Source organism: Salmo salar, chromosome 04 (assembly GCF_965601325.2).
Source record: "Salmo salar chromosome 04, fSalSal1, whole genome shotgun sequence".
NCBI classification, from domain to species: domain Eukaryota; kingdom Metazoa; phylum Chordata; class Actinopteri; order Salmoniformes; family Salmonidae; genus Salmo; species Salmo salar.
In genome coordinates this window covers 1202082-1221448 of record NC_138294.1, presented here as the reverse complement: position 1 = coordinate 1221448, position 19367 = coordinate 1202082, and the positions used below count along the sequence as shown (strand labels likewise).

At 43.1% G+C, this 19367-nt stretch overlaps 1 protein-coding gene across 2 annotated transcripts; it reads right to left on the bottom strand.

The window, feature by feature from the left end:
- Nucleotides 1-248: 248 nt before the first annotated feature.
- On the bottom strand, nucleotides 249-18426 carry LOC123744260 (uncharacterized). Of its 2 annotated transcripts, XM_082973975.1 has the most exons (6): nucleotides 17991-18426; nucleotides 5351-5452; nucleotides 4254-5105; nucleotides 2464-2600; nucleotides 2257-2366; nucleotides 249-1967 (listed from the first exon to the last, which is right to left on the bottom strand). In XM_082973975.1, the coding sequence occupies exons 1-6, from the start codon at nucleotides 18136-18138 to the stop codon at nucleotides 1835-1837; spliced, it is 1482 nt and encodes a 493-aa protein (XP_082830101.1). In that variant the 5' UTR covers nucleotides 18139-18426; the 3' UTR covers nucleotides 249-1834. The 2 variants fall into 2 exon arrangements, with proteins under 2 accessions (XP_082830101.1, XP_082830102.1); XM_082973976.1 differs by lacking the exon at nucleotides 5351-5452.
- Between the last annotated feature and the right edge of the window lie 941 nt (nucleotides 18427-19367).

The window sequence follows — 19367 nt, the reverse complement described above, 5'->3', positions numbered from 1 at the left end:
AGACGGACGGAGCACGGACCCCCGTGCTAAAGCTCTCCCCTCAGCACTTTTCACAAGAAACTGAGACAGGAAGACCTATTTCCTGTCGTCACCAAGCACTGTCTCCAAGTCCCATTGTTTTACCACTGCCCGTTTGTCATACAAAGTCTTTGTCACATCCAGGCGTCTTGCAGAGGGCACAGAGCAAAAATACGATGAAAGGGGCAGATATGTTACATGGTAGATACAGAATGTTACTTGGTAGACAGTTTGGTTGCTCCTTTAGCTTTAATCAATCACAAACTACTTCCTGCTTATTCAGTTTACCTTGTCAAATACATGATATAACAAGTATTTAATACAGATAATAACAATAAAACAAAACATATACAATAACAATACAATGAACTGTTCTCTCTATTATATAATAGCTGATCTAACATGGAGTCTAGAAGGACTGTTCTCTACTGGATAATAGTTGATCTAACATGGAGTTGTCATAACGTTGGCTGACTATCTATCGTTCATGTCTGTGGACGATCATTAATGGGAACACTTATGTTATCAAATCAATTCTCTGTGTAATAACTGCACAATTAAATAATCATGTAAACAGTAATTAACTAGGAAGTCGGGGAACCACGTGAAAATGTTGTTTAAAGAGTTACATTTTTTCCAAATTTTAACTCTCTTCAGATATTTTCATATCTTATCGATTACAGTCTCAACTTAATGAATTATTACCTCATCACTCATATTCTGAATGTCTCAAACACTTGGATATCTGTACGAAGCCTAGCATAAATGATGAATCAGGGATTTACAAATTGTCTTAATTATTTATTTACTAACTAACTAAATAATCACACAGAATTACATAAAAACACACAGGATAGATTATTCATTGGTTACTAACACAAAGCCATGAAATGTCCCTAGTGGACTAAATCGATATGACAGCTTGGTAGACAATAGAATGGGAGGGGCAGGTAAGAAAGTGCAGGAGAACAGACGAAGGACTCCACTATCGTACACACATCTGTTATCTAGGCTCATGGAAATGCTAACCCTTTGCACATAAACGGCCGCTCATTCGAAAATAAATTGCAAGTTACATATTTACGAGTGTAGACCTTTGTGGCCTGTCCGTCTGGTGGAGAGTCAGTCGACAGAAAGTCTCTGGTTTTTCCACCAGAGATCAAAGTCTTTTGTAGTTGTAGTTTGTTATAATGGATTTGTCAGGCGTACCAATGGTTGTTCAATAGGGAAATGTTCTCCTCTCGTCTTCGGTCGAGTTTCCTAGACTATTGTACATATACAGCTGCCGACTAAATGTGTAGACTTGTCGAGATTTTCTTCTTAACCATTTGTTTCGTATTCAGCTGGCGCTGCACGTAACTGGTCTGTATTTAAATTGCCAACCATTTCAACATGTAGCTACTGCTCCATGCTCTCTGGTCTCTAGAGTGGTAGCCATTTCAACGTGCGGATGATCCTCACGTTCTCCGATCTAATATTCATTTTGTCCCAAGTCCTTTTATTAACTCTGTGAAAAGGGGTGTTCCATGACATTTTGTCGTAATGTCTGTGCTCACGTGGGTGTGGGTACTGACTGGATAAACTTTACATGAAAAAACATTATCTCATTTAGAAGACTCAAGTCACATTTATATCTTTTCAAAAGTAGTCATACTTAATCATTCATTTTATGCAACATTCAGGTAAAAAGCTAATAACTGAGGAATGTACACTTCCAGAAAACCTTGGTGCCAGCGAGTTGTCCCCTCTTTGCCGCGAAGAGAGACGACCAAGGAGTATAATAGTTAGCAGTACAGAGAGACGACCAAGGAGAATCCTACTTCTCACAGATCCATCTGTATTTATAGGAACAGTCATAGTCCCACCATGCTCCGGTGTCTGATGACCAGGAGTAGAAATACACACAGTTCTCAGCTCTTCCACCATTAGGATCTCCACTTTTCCAATACCTGTAGAAGAAACAACACATAGAATCAGACTGTCCACTGTTCCAATACCTGTAGGAGAAACAACACATAGAATCAGGCTGTCCACTGTTCCAATACCTGTAGGAGAAACAACACATAGAATCAGGCTGTCCACTGTTCCAATACCTGTAGGAGAAACAACACATAGAATCAGACTGTCCACTGTTCCAATACCTGTAGGAGAAACAACACATAGAATCAGGCTGTCCACTCTGAACCTACTACTCCAGACAGTGATGTCATAGTGACACAGAATTCATGAATGTCTTACTTTGTGGTCAGTGGTGTGTCGTCCACCCATTTCCAGGTCCCCTCAGTAACAGAGTCAGTCAGACCAATCCAGACATAGTCCTTTACCCCGCATAACCAATTGACAAATGTCTGTAGTAGTAGAAGAGAGACAACATTGTTAATACATACCCATTACTGCTCGTTATCTCTCTCTCTCTTTTTTTCTCTCTACCTCACACACACACACCTGATCGTCTTCGCTTTTGATAACCACCAGGTCTGCTTCTCTATTTCTGCAGTCCTGTCTGCTCTCCTCCCAGGATTTGTACTCAGTAGAGACGTAGTAACAACTGCTACCAAGCTTCTTCCATCCTTGAGGACACACTGTAAGTTGAACATTTCTTGCTTTAGTCACTTTAATACAACATTTAATTAACCTGTTATGGCTGGGGGCAGTATTTTCACGGCTGGATAAAAAACGTACCCGATTTAATCTGGTTACTACTCCTGCCCAGTAGTTAGAATATGCATATAATTATTGGCTTTGGATAGAAAACACTCCAAAGTTTCTAAAACTGTTTGAATGGTGTCTGTGAGTATAACAGAACTCATATGACAGGCAAAAACCTGAGAAGATTTCATGCAGGAAGTGGCCTGTCTGACAAGGTGTCGTTCTTCTTGTCTCTGTTTATTGAAGAGTGAGGATCTTAGCTGTCCCGTGACACTTCCTATGGCTGCCATAGGCTCTCAGAAGGCGGCAAAATGCAGAATCGTGGCTTTGCAGGCTCTGGCTGAAACAAAGTAGCGCGTTTGGGTAGTGGCTGGTTACAGTACTGTGAGACTCAGGCTCGTGCCCGCGTCGACCGAAAGCTTTGTTTACTTTCCTCTGTTTAGCTAAATGGACATTCCCGGTCGGAATATTATCGCTTTTTTACGAGAAAAATGGCATAAAAATTGATTTTAAACAGCGGTTGACATGCTTCGAAGTACGGTAATGGAATATTTAGAATTTTTTTGTCACGAATTGCGCCATGCGCACGACCCTGATTTACCATTTCGGATAGTGTCTGGGACGCACGAATAAAAAGCCGCTATTCGGATATAACGATGGATTATTTTGGACCAAACCAACATTTGTTATTGAAGTAGCAGTCCTGGGAGTGCATTCTGACGAAGACAACAAAAGGTAATCAAACTTTTATAATAGTAAATCTGATATTGGTGAGTGCTAAACTTGCCGGGTGTCTAAATAGCTAGCCCGTGATGGCCTAGCTATGTACTTAGAATATTGCAAAATGTGCTTTCACCAAAAAGCTATTTTAAAATCGGACATATCGAGTGCATAGAGGAGTTCTGTATCTATAATTCTTAAAATAATTGTTATGCTTTTTGTGAACGTTTATCGTGAGTAATTTAGTAAAATGTTAGCGAATTCCCCGGAAGTTTGCGGGGGGTATGCTAGTTCTGAACGTCACATGCTAATGTAAAAAGCTGGTTTTTGATATAAATATGAACTTGATTGAACAAAACATGCATGTATTGTATAACATAATGTCCTAGGGTTGTCATCTGATGAAGATCATCAAAGGTGAGTGCTGCATTTAGCTGTCTTCTGGGTTTTGGTGACATTATATGCTGGCTTGAAAAATGGGTGTCTGATTATTTCTGGCTTGGTACTCTGCTGACATAATCTAATGTTTTGCTTTCGTTGTAAAGCCTTTTTGAAATCGGACAGTGTGGTTAGATTAACGAGAGTCTTGTCTTTAAATGGCTGTAAAATAGTCATATGTTTGAGAAATTGAAGTTTTTGTATTTTTGAGGAATTTGTAATTCGCGCCACGCCTATCATTGGATATTGGAGCAGGTGTTCCGCTAGCGGAACGTGTTTAAGTATCAATCAAACACTCAAGGAAGACACTAACTAATGGACGTTTTGGAAGTCAGTTTTTTTCTCACATATTTCCTTTAATGTAAGTTGAATTGCCGTACGTGGCATGTGAACTGATAACAGAACAATCATTAGCCAATTTCACTCACCTTTCTGAACTAAAGATTGTTTCAGACATTCTGTGTCTTTTTGTAGCTGGTCTCTCTCTTTGGTCAGGGTGTTGTTGCTGGTCTGTAGCTGGTCTCTTTCTGCAGTCAGGGTGTTGTTACTGGTCTGTAGCTGGTCTCTCTCTTTGATCAGGGTGTTGTTACTGGTCTGTAGCTGGTCTCTCTCTTTGGTCAAGGTGTTGTAGCTGGTCTGTAGCTGCTCTCTCTCTTTGATCAGGGTGTTGTAACTGGTCTGCAGCTGGTCTCTTTCTGCAGTCAGGGTGTTGTTACTGGTCTGTAGCTGGTCTCTCTCTTTCTTCATGGTGTTGTAGTTGGTCTGTAACTGGTCTCTTTCTGCAGTCAGGGTGTTGTATCTGGTCTGTAGCTGGTCTCTCTCTTTGGTCATGGTGTTGTAGTTGGTCTGTAACTGGTCTCTCTCTTTGGTCAAGGTGTTGTAACTGGTCTGTAGCTGGTCTCTCTCTTTGGTCAGGGTGTTAGAACTGGTCTGTAGCTGGTCTCTCTCTTTGGTCAAGGTGTTGTAACTGGTCTGTAGCTGGTCTCTCTCTTTGGTCAGGGTGTTAGAACTGGTCTGTAGCTGGTCTCTCTCTTTGGTCAGGGTGTTGGAACTGGTCTGTAGCTGGTCTCTCTCTTTGGTCAGGGTGTTATAACTGGTCTGTAGCTGGTCTCTCTCTTTGGTCAAGGTGTTGTAACTGGTCTGTAGCTGGTCTCTCTCTTTGATCAGGGTGTTAGAACTGGTCTGTAGCTGGTCTCCCTCTTTGGTCAAGGTGTTGTAACTGGTCTGTTGCTGGTCTCCCTCTTTGGTCAGGGTGTCGGAACTGGTCAATTGGTTTCTCTCTGTGAAATAATACAATCAACAACCAAGATAAAAGTGGAAAAGTTAATCAGACATTTCCCGGATTGAGGTCAATTTCAATTCCACTCAATTCAGGAAGTACACTGGAATTATTTTCAATTAGAAACATGTGGAATTGGAATTTGGTGTATTTTCTTAACTAAATTGAATGGAATTGAAATGGAATTGAACCCTGGTCATTACACCACTGATGATGAAGAATGTTTGAGTGAGAACATAAACTCACGGTAGAGTAACAGGCCTATGATCCAAGCCAGCAGGAGAACACACAGCAGCCCCAGACACACTGCAGCAGTTGGGAAATGTCTCTTCCACCTCCAAAGATACACTGAAGCACATATTATTATCATAAGAACTTGATCAAGCTATATGTTTTTCATTCCAGTTGCTCTTTGAATCACTGAGGGAAATACACAAGCTTGACAAGGGACAGAACACCAGAACTGAGTTCCAGCACCTCAGATATTCTACTGTTTGAGTTCCAGAACCTCTTACAGAATATTGTCTTAAACATATTGCAGAGGTCAGACACCCAAAATGACTGCCGGCATCTATTTCAATCTAAATCACATTCCATTTGTCAATTGCTTCATAAAACAACAGGTGTATGCTAATAGTGAAATGCTGACTTATGGGTCATTTTCCAACAATGCAGAGAGAAATAAATAGAAATACTGACAAGGATTAAATAACGAATAACATTAACAAGTAAAAATAACATGGCTATATACAGGGAGTACCAATACAGTGTTGATGTGCAGGGGTACAAGGTAACCAGAAAATTTATTTTCCAAATTTTGTGTTAGTCTGAATAAAATTAAAATAATTGTCACTGTTCTGGAAATATGTTTTTAGAAATGTTTACAAATGAATTAAAAATGAAAAGCTGGAGTATTGTGAGTCAATAATTATTCAACCCCTTTATGGCAAGTCTAAATAAGTTCAGGATTAAACATTTGTTTAACAAGTCACATAATAAGTTGCAAGGACTCACTCTGTGTGCAATAATAGTGTTTAATATGATTTTGTACCCCACACATACAATTATCTGTAAGGTCCTCAGTCGAGCAGTGAATTTCAATCACAAATTCAACCACAAAGACCAAGGTGGTTTTCCAATGCCTCGCAAAGGGCACCTATTGATAAGTAAAAAAGAAATACAGATGTTGAATATCCGTTTGAGCATGGTGAAGTTATTACACTTTGGATGGTGTATCAATATACCCAGTCACTAAAAAGATACAGGAGTCCTTCTTAACTCAGTTGCCGGAGAGGAAGGAAACCGCTCAGGGATTTCACCATACGGCCAATGGTGACTTTAAAACAGTTACAGAGTTTAATGGTTGTGAAAACTGAGGATGGATCAACATTGTAGCTACTCCTCAACACTAACCTACTTGACAGAGTGAAAATAAGGAAGCTGTCCAAAATAAATAATACTGTTAAAAGTGTGGCAAAGAAATTACAATTTTGTCCTGAATACAAAGTGTTGTATTGGATTTTCCCAAAACATAACACATTGGAGTACCACTCTCCATAGTTTCAGGATTAAAAAAAAGAAACGGACTGGAATTAAACAGGCAAAATCCTACAGAAAAACCTGGTTGTTTGCTTGCCACCAGACACTGGGAGAAAATGTCACCTTTCAGTTGGACAATAACCTAAAACACAAGGCCAAATCTACACTTGTAGCACCCGACGCCGGAGATGAGAAGCAGGTATGGGGAGTAAAAATGTAATAAGGAACAGACATGAAACAAGACAGGCACAGCGTCAGCACACGGGCAGAACAACGACATTCGACAATCAATGCAGCAGCGGGGGAACAGAGATAGGGAACTGACAAATATAGGGGAGGTAATTTCGCCGATGCGCGTGACGTGGAAAGGCAGGAGTGCGTAATGCTGGGGAGCCTGGCGTCTTCGAGCAGCAGGGGGAGGGGGAGCAGGCGTGACAACACTGGAGTTTGCAGAGTTACAGGTTTGACTTAAATCTGCTTGAAAATCTACCGTAAGACTTGAAAATGGTTGTCTAGCAATTCTCAACAACCAATTTGACAGAATGGGGTGAAGAATTTTGAAAATAATTTTGAATACCAATGTTACCAATGAATACCAATACCAGGCCAAATATATACACTTGTCACGACTTCTACCGAAGTTGATGCCCCTCCTTGTTCGGGTGGTGTTCGGCGGTTGACGTCACCTGTCTTCTAGCCACCATTGATCAGTTTTTCATTTTCCATTGGTTTTGTCTGATCTCTTTACACACCTGTTTCATATCCCAGTAATTATATGTTGTGTATTTAACCCTCTGCTTCCCCTCATTTCTCTGTCGGTGATTGCTTGTTATGTTATGGACGTGTTGTTTATGTATCGGTGTGCGACGGGTTATTGTTTACCCGGATTATTTTCTACGTGGGTTTTGGAGTTAGTTTTGGAAATAAATACTAAATTTTTTTACCAATCTGTTTTCTCCTGCGCCTGACTTCCCTGCCACCTACATACACGGACTATGACAACACTCCTGTCTTATAACATGAATATCTGAACAGTCTTATATCTATTATAGACGTTGTGGCGTACAGCAGGTCAGCCACCAGGGGGAGACTCGTCGAGGCCTGGTGACAGATGGAGTATACATCACGAGGCGATGGCTCCACCTGCTGGACGTGCCAGGTCTCGACGGGCTCTCCGGCCAGGACTAATTGGGGCTGATTGGGAGCTGGTGAGTAATCAAGGACTAACTGCTCACCAGCTGTACAAATCCCATAAAGCTGCCAGAAGGGCAGCACACAGGGGAGAGAGTGGGGGAAGAAAGGACTCCCGAATATTTGGGGACGGTTTCAGAGGTAACAGGAGTGAGTTCAGTTTTTGATCCCAACAGGATACAGCAAGACTCGGAGCCCAGAAGACGGTATCCCGGAGAGGGTCTCATGGGGGAGACCTATCCTTTTCTTTTGAACTATTATTTTAATAAACACCTTTGAAACTGAGCTAATCCTTCTCTGTCCGTGTCTGATCTGTGTAAACATTTTGACCCACCCCCCTGGTCTGCCACAACGTGTTTGCGCAGTAGCGAACCTATAGGCATTCAGCATTCAGGTTCGTGATTCTGAAAGGACAGCAACCGTAATTCCAGCACACTCATGTAGGAGAGGGGACTTTTTATCCTCTCTGGGCTAGGCGGGACGAAATCGTCCCACCTACTCAACAGCCAGTGTAATCCCGTGGCGCGATTTTCAAATACCTTAGAAATGCTATTACTTCAATTTCTCAAACATGACTATTTTACAGCATTTTAAAGACAAGACTCTCGTTAATCTAACCACACTGTCCGATTTCAAAAAGGCTTTACAACGAAAGCAAAACATTAGATTATGTCAGCAGAGTACCCAGCCAGAAATAATCAGACACCCATTTTTCAAGCTAGCATATAATGTCACAAAAACCCAGAAGACAGCTAAATGCAGCACTAACCTTTGATGATCTTCATCAGATGACACACCTAGGACATTATGTTATACAATACATGCATGTTTTGTTCAATCAAGTTCATATTTATATCAAAAACCAGCTTTTTACATTAGCATGTGACGTTCAGAACTAGCATACCCCCCGCAAACCTCCGGTGAATTTACTAAATTACTCACGATAAACGTTCACAAAAAACACAACAATTATTTTAAGAAATATAGATACAGAACTCCTTTGTGCAATCGAGGTGTCCGATTTTAAAATAGCTTTTCGGTGAAAGCACATTTTGCAATATTCTCAGTAGATAGCCCAGCCATCACGGCTAGCCATTTAGACACCGACCAAGTTTAGCCCTGACCAAACTACGATTTACTATTACAAAAGTTTGATTACCTTTGTTGTCTTCGTCAGAATGCACTCCCAGGACTGCAACTTCAATAACAAATGTTGGTTTGGTCCAAAATAATCCATCGTTATATCCAAATAGCGGCGTTTTGTTTGTGCGTTCTAGACACTATCCGAATTGTAAATAAGGGTCACGAGCATGGCGCAATTCGTGACAAAAAATGTCTAAATATTCCATTACCGTACTTCGAAGCATGTCAACCGCTGTTTAAAATCCATTTTTATGCAATTTTTCTCGTAAAAAAACGATAATATTCCGACCGGGAATCTGCGTTTAGGTAAACAGAGGAAAGAAAACAAAGCATTCGGTCGACGCGGGCACGCGCCTGAGTCTCACAGTACTGTAACCAGCCACTACCCAAACGCACTACTTTTTTTCAGCCAGAGCCTGCAAAGCCACGATTCAGCTTTTTGCCGCCTTCTGAGAGCCCATGGGAGCCGTAGGAAGTGTCACGTAACAGCAGAGATCCTCTGTAATGGATAGAGATGGCAAAGAAGGCCAAGAAATGGTCAGACAGGGTACTTCCTGTACAGAATCTTCTCAGGTTTTGACCTGCCATTTGAGTTCTGTTATACTCACAGACACCATTCAAGCAGTTTTAGAAACTTTGGAGTGTTTTCTATCCAAAGCCAATAATTATATGCATATTCTAGTTACTGGGCAGGAGTAGTAACCAGATTAAATCGGGTACGTTTTTTATCCAGCCGTGTCAATACTGCCCCCTAGCCCTAACAGGTTATAAAACAAAAAGGGCCAGTAGTGTAGTGAAGGGTATACGCAGGTTTTTCCGTGGGCATTGTTTATACTCACTTATTAATCCCTACTAATGTGTAGTGTAGTGGAGTGGAGGTATACGACTTATCAATTATGCAGTACAATAGAAGAATCGTACACAAAGTAGCCTACGTAATTGCAAAGCAAGTGAAATATATTCACATGCGCGCCACACACACAGCCTAGTTTCAGTGGAATATCATCTGCAAGCAGCCAGAGCACACAGCTTTCAATGGCCGATTACGGGAACGACGGAGGGAGAGGAAATTCGATTTCGCTCGCACGTCCAGGGATTCCACCTTGCCTCTGAGTCATCCCGGAAGTCCCCGACGGTCCCGTTGCAGAGAGAACTCGAAGCTTCCCGACCCCCGAGAGTCGCCGAAGTCGGCCGAGTCACCACTTCCCGAGCCTATGCAACTAGGCAGAACTGGGCTGTCGCCAGCGGAATGGCAATACAGGATCAACACGAAGAGTTGTCTATATTGCGGGACTCTTGGTCATTTTGTGTCCTCTTGTCCTTTAAAAGACCAGGCTCACCGGTAGGAGCGAGTACTCTGGTGGGTCATATGGAGAACAGGTCTGCTTCCCTTGCTCGCACCCCTTTTCATGCCATTCTGCTGTGGTGTAACCAGTCTAAATCTCTTCGGGTCCTCATTGACTCTGGGGCCGATGAGAGCTTTTTGGACGCTACCCTGGCTTCCGAGCTGAACATCCCCACTCAGCCTCTCTCCACTCCCATGGATGTTAGAGTGCTGGACAGGTGCTCTATAGGCCGGTTCACTTATAATACCACTCTCATCAACCTACAGGTGTCAGGGAATCACAGCAAGACTATTCAATTTCTCTTCATCAAGTCCCGTGGTTTTGGGATTCTCCTGGCTCCAGCGACACAATCCCCTCATCAACTGGTCTACTGGTGCCATCATGGGCTGGAGTCCGTTCTGCCTCGCCCATTGTCTGAAGTCAGCACAACCTTCCCCGGGGTGTCTTCCTGGGGGCTCAGAAAGTGCCCTGGACCTCTCCGCAATCCCCGCAGAGCACCAGGACTTCCGAGAGGTGTTCAGTAAGGCCCGGGCCATTTCGCTTCCGCCGCACAGACCCTATGACTGCGGGATTGACCTTCTCCCTAGCAACACGCCGCCCCGGGGACGCCTGTACTCTTTGTCAGTACCAGAGACCAAGGCTATGGAGACCTACATTGGGGCCTCCCTAGCTGCAGAATTTATCCGTCCCTCTTCCTCTCCCGCCGGTGCAGGGTTTTTCTTCATGGAGAAAACGGACAAGACCCTGCGCCTGTGCATTTACTAGCGAGGACTCAATGGCATTACTGTTAAGAACCGTTACCCGCTACCACTCATTTCCTCTGCCTTCGAGCCGCTCCAGGGAACCACTGTGTTTTCGAAGTTGGATCTACGGAATGCCTACCACCTGGTGCGGACACGAGAGGGGGACGAGTGGAAGACCGCCTTCAACAAGGCCAGCAGCCACTACAAGTGTCTGGTCATGCCTTTTGGCCTCACCAACGCCCCTGTTGTGTTCCAGGCTCTGATAAATGATGTTCTCCACGACATGTTGAAACGGTTCGTCTTCGTCTACATTGATGACATCCTCGTCTTCTCCCGCTCCCACCAAGAACACATGCTCCACGTCCGGCAGGTTCTTCAATGCCTTCTGGAGAATCAGCTATTTGTGAAGGCAGAGAAGTGCGAGTTCCATCTCTCCACCATCCCGTTTCTGGGCTACATCATCTCTGCTGGGAGAGTCCAGATGGATCCCGGGAAGGTGAGAGCAGTGGTGGATTGGCCTCAGCCTACGGCCAGGGTGTAGCTACAACATTTCCTGGGGTTTGCCAACTTTTATCGCCGCTTTCTCCAGGGTTACAGCACCCTGGTTTCCTGTCTGCACTCACCTCTACCAAGATTCCGTTCACGTGGTCCGCTGCTGCTGACCAGGCGTTCCGGGACCTCAAACATAGCTTCACCACTGCGCCAATCTTGGTTCATCCTGACCCTTCCTGTTAGTTCGTGGTGGAGGCCGATGCTTCGGATGTCGGAGTGGGGGCTGTCCTGTCCCAACATTCTGCCCTGGACCTTAACCTCTATGGGCTAGGTGGGACGTGACCCATAGAGGTTATAAAGTTCATATTTATATCCAAAAACAGCATTTTACATTGGCGCGTGATGTTCAGAAAATGTATTCCCACCAAAACTTCCAGTGAATGTGCACATCAATTTACAAAAATACTCATCATAAACGTTGATAGAATTTACAACAGTTATTGAAAGAATTATAGATACACTACTCCTTGACGCAACCGCTTTGTCAGATTTCAAAATAACTTTACGGAGAAAGCACATTGTTCAATATTCTGAGTACATAGCTTAGCCATCGAAGCAAGCTATACAGCTCCGCAACAAGTTCTGGCATCAACAAAACTCTGAATTAGTATTATAAATATTCTCTTACCTTTGCTGATCTTCGTCAGAATGCACTCCGAGGACTCCTACTTCCACAAGAAATGTTCTTTTTGTTCGAAATACTCCATATGTATGTCCAAATACCTCCGCTTTGTTCGTGCATTCAGATCATTATCCAAAGGCATAACGTGCGAGCGCAGTACCAGAGACGAAAAGTCAAATCGTTCCATTAACGTTCGTAGAAACATGTCAAATGTTGTTTAAAATCAATCTTTAGGGTATTTTTAACGTAAAAATGCGATAATATTCCAACCGGACAATAGCGTATTCATTCCAGGAGAAAAAGAAGGAACGGCGCGCTCGCGGGCTTGCGCATCACCAAGCCCTTTGTCCTCAGGCAGTCCACTCATTGACTGAGCTACTATTCTCTGCCCAGTAACAGGAGGATGAAAAAACTTTCTAAAGGCTATTGACAGCCAATGGAAGCCTTAGGAAGTGCAACGTGACCCCACAGACACTGTAGTTTCGATAGGGATTCAAAAGAAGAACTACAATTCTCAGATTTCCCACTTCCTGGTTGGATTTTTCTCAGGTTTTTGCCTGCCATATGAATTCTGTTGTACTCACAGACATCATTCAAACAGTTTTAGAAACTTCAGAGTGTTTCCTATCCAAATCTACTAATAATATGCATATTCTCGTTTCTGGGCAAGAGTAGTAACCAGTAATAATATGTAATAGTAACCAGTAATAGTAACCAGTAATAATATGCACATATTTGACTCTGGGCCCTAGTATTAGGCAGTTTACTCTGGGCACGCTTTTCATCCGAAATCGAAAATACTGCCCCCTATACCCTAAAAAGTTAAGCTGCATCCCTGCGCCTTCTTCTCCCACCGCCTCAATGCCACGGAGAGAACTACGCTGTGGGGAATTGGGAGCTTCTCATGGTGAAGATGGTATTGGAGGAATGGGGGCACTGGCTGGAAGGGGCGGAACATCTGTTCATTGTGTGTACCGACCACAAAAACCTGGAGTATCTCCGCACCGCCAAGCGCCTCAACTCCAGGCAAGCAAGATGGGCCCTGTTGTTTACCCTGTTCAACTTTTCCCTCTCTTACCGGCCAGGGTCCAAGAACTTCAAGTGGATGCCCTGTTTCGCAGCTATAGCCACAGTTTCCACCCCGGAGCTCGAGACCATCCTTCCCACCTCATGCCTAGCGACGGCACTCAGCTGGGGTATAAGGAAACAGGTCGTGGAGGCACAGCGGTCCCAGCCAAACCCTGGGGGGGCCCAGATAACTGAATATTTGTGCCTGACGCTGTCCACTCCGGTCCTGGAGTGGGCCCATTCTCCCAGGCTTGCCTGTCACACGGGCTCCCGTCAGACCCTGGGCTTCGTGCGACAACGCTTTTGGTGGCCTACTATGGTTCCGGATGTCGGCACGTTTGTTGCTGGCTGCACGGTCTGTGAGCAGAACAAGACTCCTCGGCAAGCTCCGGCTGGTCTACTTCAACCACTGCCTGTCCCTCACTGTCCCTGGTCCCACATATCCCTGGATTTCGTCACAGGTCTCCCCCCTGTCTGAGGGCAACAGTGCCATCCGACTGTCGACCGGTTTTCCAAAGTCGCCCACTTCATTCCTCTCCCCAAACTACCCTCTGCCAAAGAGACGGCCCAGCTCATGGTGCAGCACGTGTTCCAGAACCATGGACTGCCCGTGGACAGTTCCGGGGTCCTCAGTTCCGTCCCAGTTCTGGAAGGTGTTCTGCACCCTCATTGGGTCATCGGCCAGCCTGTCCTCTGGTTTCCACCCACAGTCCAACAGCCAGTCGGAGTAAGCCAACCAGGACCTCGAGACTACTCTGTGCTGCCTGGTCTCTGCCAACCCCATCACCTGGAGCCAGCAGCTTGTGTGGGTCGAATACGTCCACAACACCCTTCCCTGCTCTGCCACGGGCCTATCTCCATTTGAGTGTTCCCTGAGGTATCAACCCCCGCTCTTCCCCGAGCGGGAAGAAGAGGTCGGCAAATCTTCTGCCCAGATGTTTGTCCGCCGCTGTCATCGTACCTGGAGGAGAGCCCGGTCAGCCCTCCTCAAGACCTCTCCAGGTATCAACAACAAGCGGATCGCCATCAGACCCCGGCTCCCTGGTATCGTCTCGGGCAGAAGGTATGGCTATCCACTCGGGATCTGCCCCTCCGGGTGGAATCCCACAAACTCTACCCCCAGTTTATAGGCCCGATCCCCATCTCCAAACTGAGCCTGCCTACCGTCCTGTACCTTTGCCCCACCTATCTGGATAACTGAGCACTGCCTGCCCTTGACCTGTCTTTTGCCTGCCCCTGTTAGATTAATAAACTGTTACTTCGACATTGTCTGCATCTGGGTCTTATCTTAAAACACGATAATTATTCTGAATGTATAAGAATGCATACAGTTGAAGTAGGAAGTTTACATACACCTTAGCCAAATACATTTAAACACAGTTTTTCACAATTCCTGACATTTAATCCTTGTAAAAAAACCCTGTCTTAGGTCAGTTAGGATCACCACTTTATTGTAAGAATTTCTAATGTCAGAATAATAGTAGAGAGAATGATTTATTTCAGCTTTTATTTCTTTCATCACATTCCCAGTGAGTCAGAAGTTTACATACACTCAATTAGTATTTGGTAGCATTGCCTTTAAATTGTTTAACTTGGGTCAAAAGTTTCGAGTAGCCTTCCACAAGCTTCCCACAATAAATTGGGTGAATTTTGGCCCATTCCTCCTGACAGAGCTGGTGTAACTGAGTCAGGTTTGTAGGCCTCCTTGCTCGCACATGCTTTTTCAGTTCTGCCCACATATTTTCTATAGGATTGAGGTCAGGTCTTTATGATGGCCACTCCATGATGCTGCCACCACCTTGACTTTGTTGTCCGTAACTTCTTTGGGCTCAACTCCCGTTTACGGGATCGATTTGATAACATCCGGTGAAATGGCAGAGCGCCAAATTCAAAAAATATATAAAAAAATATTTAACTTTCATACATTCACAAGTGCAACACACCAAATTAAAGCTTAGCTTCTCGTTAATCTAGCCACCGTGTCAGATTTCAAAAAGGCTTTACGGCGAAAGCAACCCATGTGATTATCTTAGGACAGCGCCCAGCATACCAACACATTAAAATCAGATTTCAACCCGCCAGGCGCAACACAAAAGTCAGAAATAACGATTTAATTCATGCCTTACCATTGAAGAACTTCTTCTGTTGGCACTCCAATATGTCTCATAAACATCACAAATTGTCCTTTTGTTCGATTAATTCCGTCGTTATATCTCCAAAATGTCCATTTATTTGCCGCGTTTGATTCAGAAAAACACCGGTTCCAACTCGCCCAGCATGACCACAAAATATCTAATAAGTTACCTGTAAACGCTGTCCAAACATTTGAAACAACTTTCCTAATACAACTTTAGGTATTTTTTTACGTAAATAATCGATCAAATTTAAGACGAGATAAACGGTGTTCGATACCGGATAAAAACAACGTGAAGCACGTGACCTGGAGCGCGCATCAAAACTTTAGAGTGCACTAGGCTGGACCCTCGTTCTGAACTGCCGTACTTCTTCATTTCTCTAAAGAAAAACATCAACCAATTTCTAAAGACTGCTGACATCCAGTGGAAGCGATAGGAGCTGCAATCAAGTGCCTTATAAATCTAGATACACATAGAAAATCCATTGAAAACACTGTCACCTCAACAACAACAAAAATTCCTGGATGGTTTGTCCTCGGGGTTTCGCCTGCCAAATAAGTTCTGTTATACTCACAGACATAATTTTAACAGTTTTAGAAACTTTAGAGTGTTTTATATGCATATCCTAGCTTCTGGTACTGAGTAGCAGGCAGTTTACTTTGGGCACGTTTTTCATCCGGACGTCAAAATACTGCCCCCTAGCCCAAAGAAGTTAAGCCATTTTGCCACAACTTTGGAAGTATGCTTGGGGTCATTGTCCATTTGGAAGACCCGTTTGTGACCAAGCTTTAACTTCCTGACTGATGACTTGAGATGTTGCTTCAATATATCCACACCATTTTCATTCCTCATGATGCCATCTGTTTTGTGAAGTGCACCAGGAATTGTGATACAGTGAATTATAAGTGAAATAATCTGTCTGTAAACAATTGTTGGAAAAATGACTTGTGTCATGCACAAAGTAGATATTCTAAACGATTTGCCAAAACTATAGTTTGTTAACAAGAAATTTGTGAAGCGGTTGAAAAACGAGCTTTAAAACTTCTTATGGGTATGTGGAAGGCTACCGTCCCACCTGGCCAACATCCAGCGTCCCACCTGGCCAACATCCGGTGAAATTGCAGAGCGCCAAATACAAAAACAGAAATACTCATAATAAACAGTCATGAAACATCAAGTGTTATACATCGGCTTAAAGATTAACTTCTTGTTAATCCAAAGTGGTGTCAGATTTCAAAAAGGCTTTACGGCGAAAGCATACCATGCGATTATCTGAGGATTGCGCCCAGCACACAAAACATTACAAACAGTTACCAGCCAAGTATTGGAGTTACAAAAGTCAGAAATAGTGATAAAATTAATCACTTACCTTTGATGATCTTCATATGGTTGCACTCACAAGACTCCCAGTTTCACAATAAATGTTCATTTTGTTCGATATAGTCCCTCTTTATATCCCAAAACCTCAGTTTTGTTGGCGCGTTTTGTTCAGTAATCCAATGGCTCAAAGGCTGTCACAACAGCCAGACGAAAATCCAAATAGTATCCGTAAAGTTCGTAGAAACATGTCAAACGATGTTTATAATCAATCCTCAGGTTGTTTTTAGTCATAATAATCGATAATATTTCAACCGGACAACAGCTTCGTCAATATAAAAGAAAAACAAGAAAGGCGCGCTCTCGGTCACGAGCAGAAAACCAGCTCTGGGGACTTTCCACTATCCACTTACTCAGAGTGGTCTTACTCCCTCATTTTTCAGAATACAAGCCTGAAACAATTTCTAAAGACTGTTGACATCTAGTGGAAGCCATAGGAAGTGCAATTTGAGTCCTAAGTCATGGGATACTGTATAGGCAGTCAATGGAAAACTACAAACATTAAAAAGATCCCACTTCCTGGATGGATTTTCCAGTTCTGTTATACTCACAGACGTTATTCTAACAGTTTTGGAAACTTTAGAGTGTTTTCTATCCAAATCTATCAATAATATGCATATCCTAGCTTCTGGGCCTGAGTAACAGGCAGTTTACTTTGGGCACGCTTTTCATCCGGAGGTGAAAATAGTGCCCCCTAACCTAGTGAGGTTAATGACTCCAACCTAAGTGTATGTAAAGTTCCGACTTCAACTGTATGATTTCTGAAAAATGAACACAGAAACACTGTACATCAACTCGTATTATGGTTGTGATTTGACAAAATTACAATCATGGTCTTGAATTGGACTCGCATTTTTCTGGTCTCGGTCTTCACTCGGTCTCCCTTTAGATGGTCTGAAACACAACACTGATGAATACTATCTGAAAGTACTGTACATATAGGAATGGGTAAAGTGACTAGGCAACAGGATAGTAGACAGGAGCAGCTGTGTGTGTGTGTGTGTGTGTGTGTATTGGGGTGTCAGTGTGTTGGTAGAGTCCAGTGTGTGTGCATAGAGTCAGTGCAGGAAAGTTAGTGCAAAAACGTGTATGTCTCTGTGGGTGTGGTGTGTGTGTGTTGGGGTGTAAGTGTGTGTCAGTGTCTAGCACTATAACAGGATAAACTGTTACCTGAATGTTGATCACCAACTCCATACTTCTTGCAGGGCATGATGGGTCTTTTGTTGTTGTAAATATGATCATCAATGTCAATGGTCTTTATTTCATTGGGTTCTTCGTCTTCAAATCCATTTGTGTATTCATAGATTCCCTTTGACATCTTTATACGCTTGTGGTCAAATGCAGTAACAGTAGACTGTTGTAACTTCTGTTCATCTAACTTCTACTGCTGTAACTTCTACTACTGTAACTTCTACTGCTGTAACTTCTACTGCTGTAACTTTTACTGCTGTAACTTCTACTCTTCTAACTTCTACTACTGTAACTTCTACTGTTGTAACTTCTACTGTTGTAACTTCTACTGTTGTAACTTCTACTGCTGTAAAGTCTGCTGTTATCTCAGTTGTAGGTTTGTGTCTGTTCTCTGCACAGCTGGAGTCTCTGTGTGACTCAGTCTAATGTAAGAGACAGTTTTAACTGTCAACCTCATTAAAGGGGAAACTGTCTAACCAATAGCATGACACTAACCACCACCATGTGACTCCAGACTTACTTTCTGAGAACCATTTTTGTTTCCTACAGTGAAGATTAGTTTGTATATTTAGTTTATATTAGTTTACCACAGTGAAGATTAGTTTGTATATTTACTTTATATTAGTTTAGTTTACTACAGTGTAGATTAGTTTGTATATTTAGTTTATATTAGTTTAGTTTACTACAGTGTAGATTAGTTTGTATATTTAGTTTATATTAGTTTAGTTTACCACAGTGAAGATTAGTTTGTATATTTAGTTTATATTAGTTTAGTTTACCACAGTGAAGATTAGTTTGTATATTTAGTTTATAACAGTTTAGTTTACCACAGTGTAGATTAGTTTGTACACTCCACATCTATATTTAACAAGAGGGACCACATCTATATTTAACAAGAGGGACCACATCTACATTTAACAAGAGGGACCACATCTACATTTAACAAGAGGGACCACATCTATATTTAACAAGAGGGACCACATCTATATTTAACAAGAGGGACCACATCTATATTTAACAAGAGGGACCACATCTACATTTAACAAGAGGGACCACATCTATATTTAACAAGAGGGACCACATCTATATTTAACAAGAGGGACCACATCTACATTTAACAAGAGGGACCACTCCACATCTATATTTGTCCCGGGATGGTATGTTGGTGGTTGGAGATATCCCTTCAGTGGTGTGGAGGCTGTGCTTTGGCAAAGTGGGTGGGGTTATATCCTACCTGTTTGGCCCTGTCCGGGGGTTTCATCGGATGGGGCCACAGTGTCTCCTGACCCCTCCTGTCTCAGCCTCCAGTATTTATGCTGCAGTAGTTTGTGTCGGGGGGCTAGGGTCAGTCTGTCA

Bases quoted from the DNA above. Each gene is read 5' to 3' on its own strand.
- LOC123744260 (XM_082973975.1), bottom strand. From the start codon at position 18,138: ATGTCAAAGGGAATCTATGAATACACAAATGGATTTGAAGACGAAGAA. The intron at 2,601-4,253 runs GTGAGTGAAATT...TTCAACTTACAG, and splicing joins ACAATCTTTAGTTCAGAAAG to TGTGTCCTCAAGGATGGAAG. The intron at 1,968-2,256 runs GTAAGACATTCA...TTTCTTCTACAG, and splicing joins GACACACCACTGACCACAAA to GTATTGGAAAAGTGGAGATC.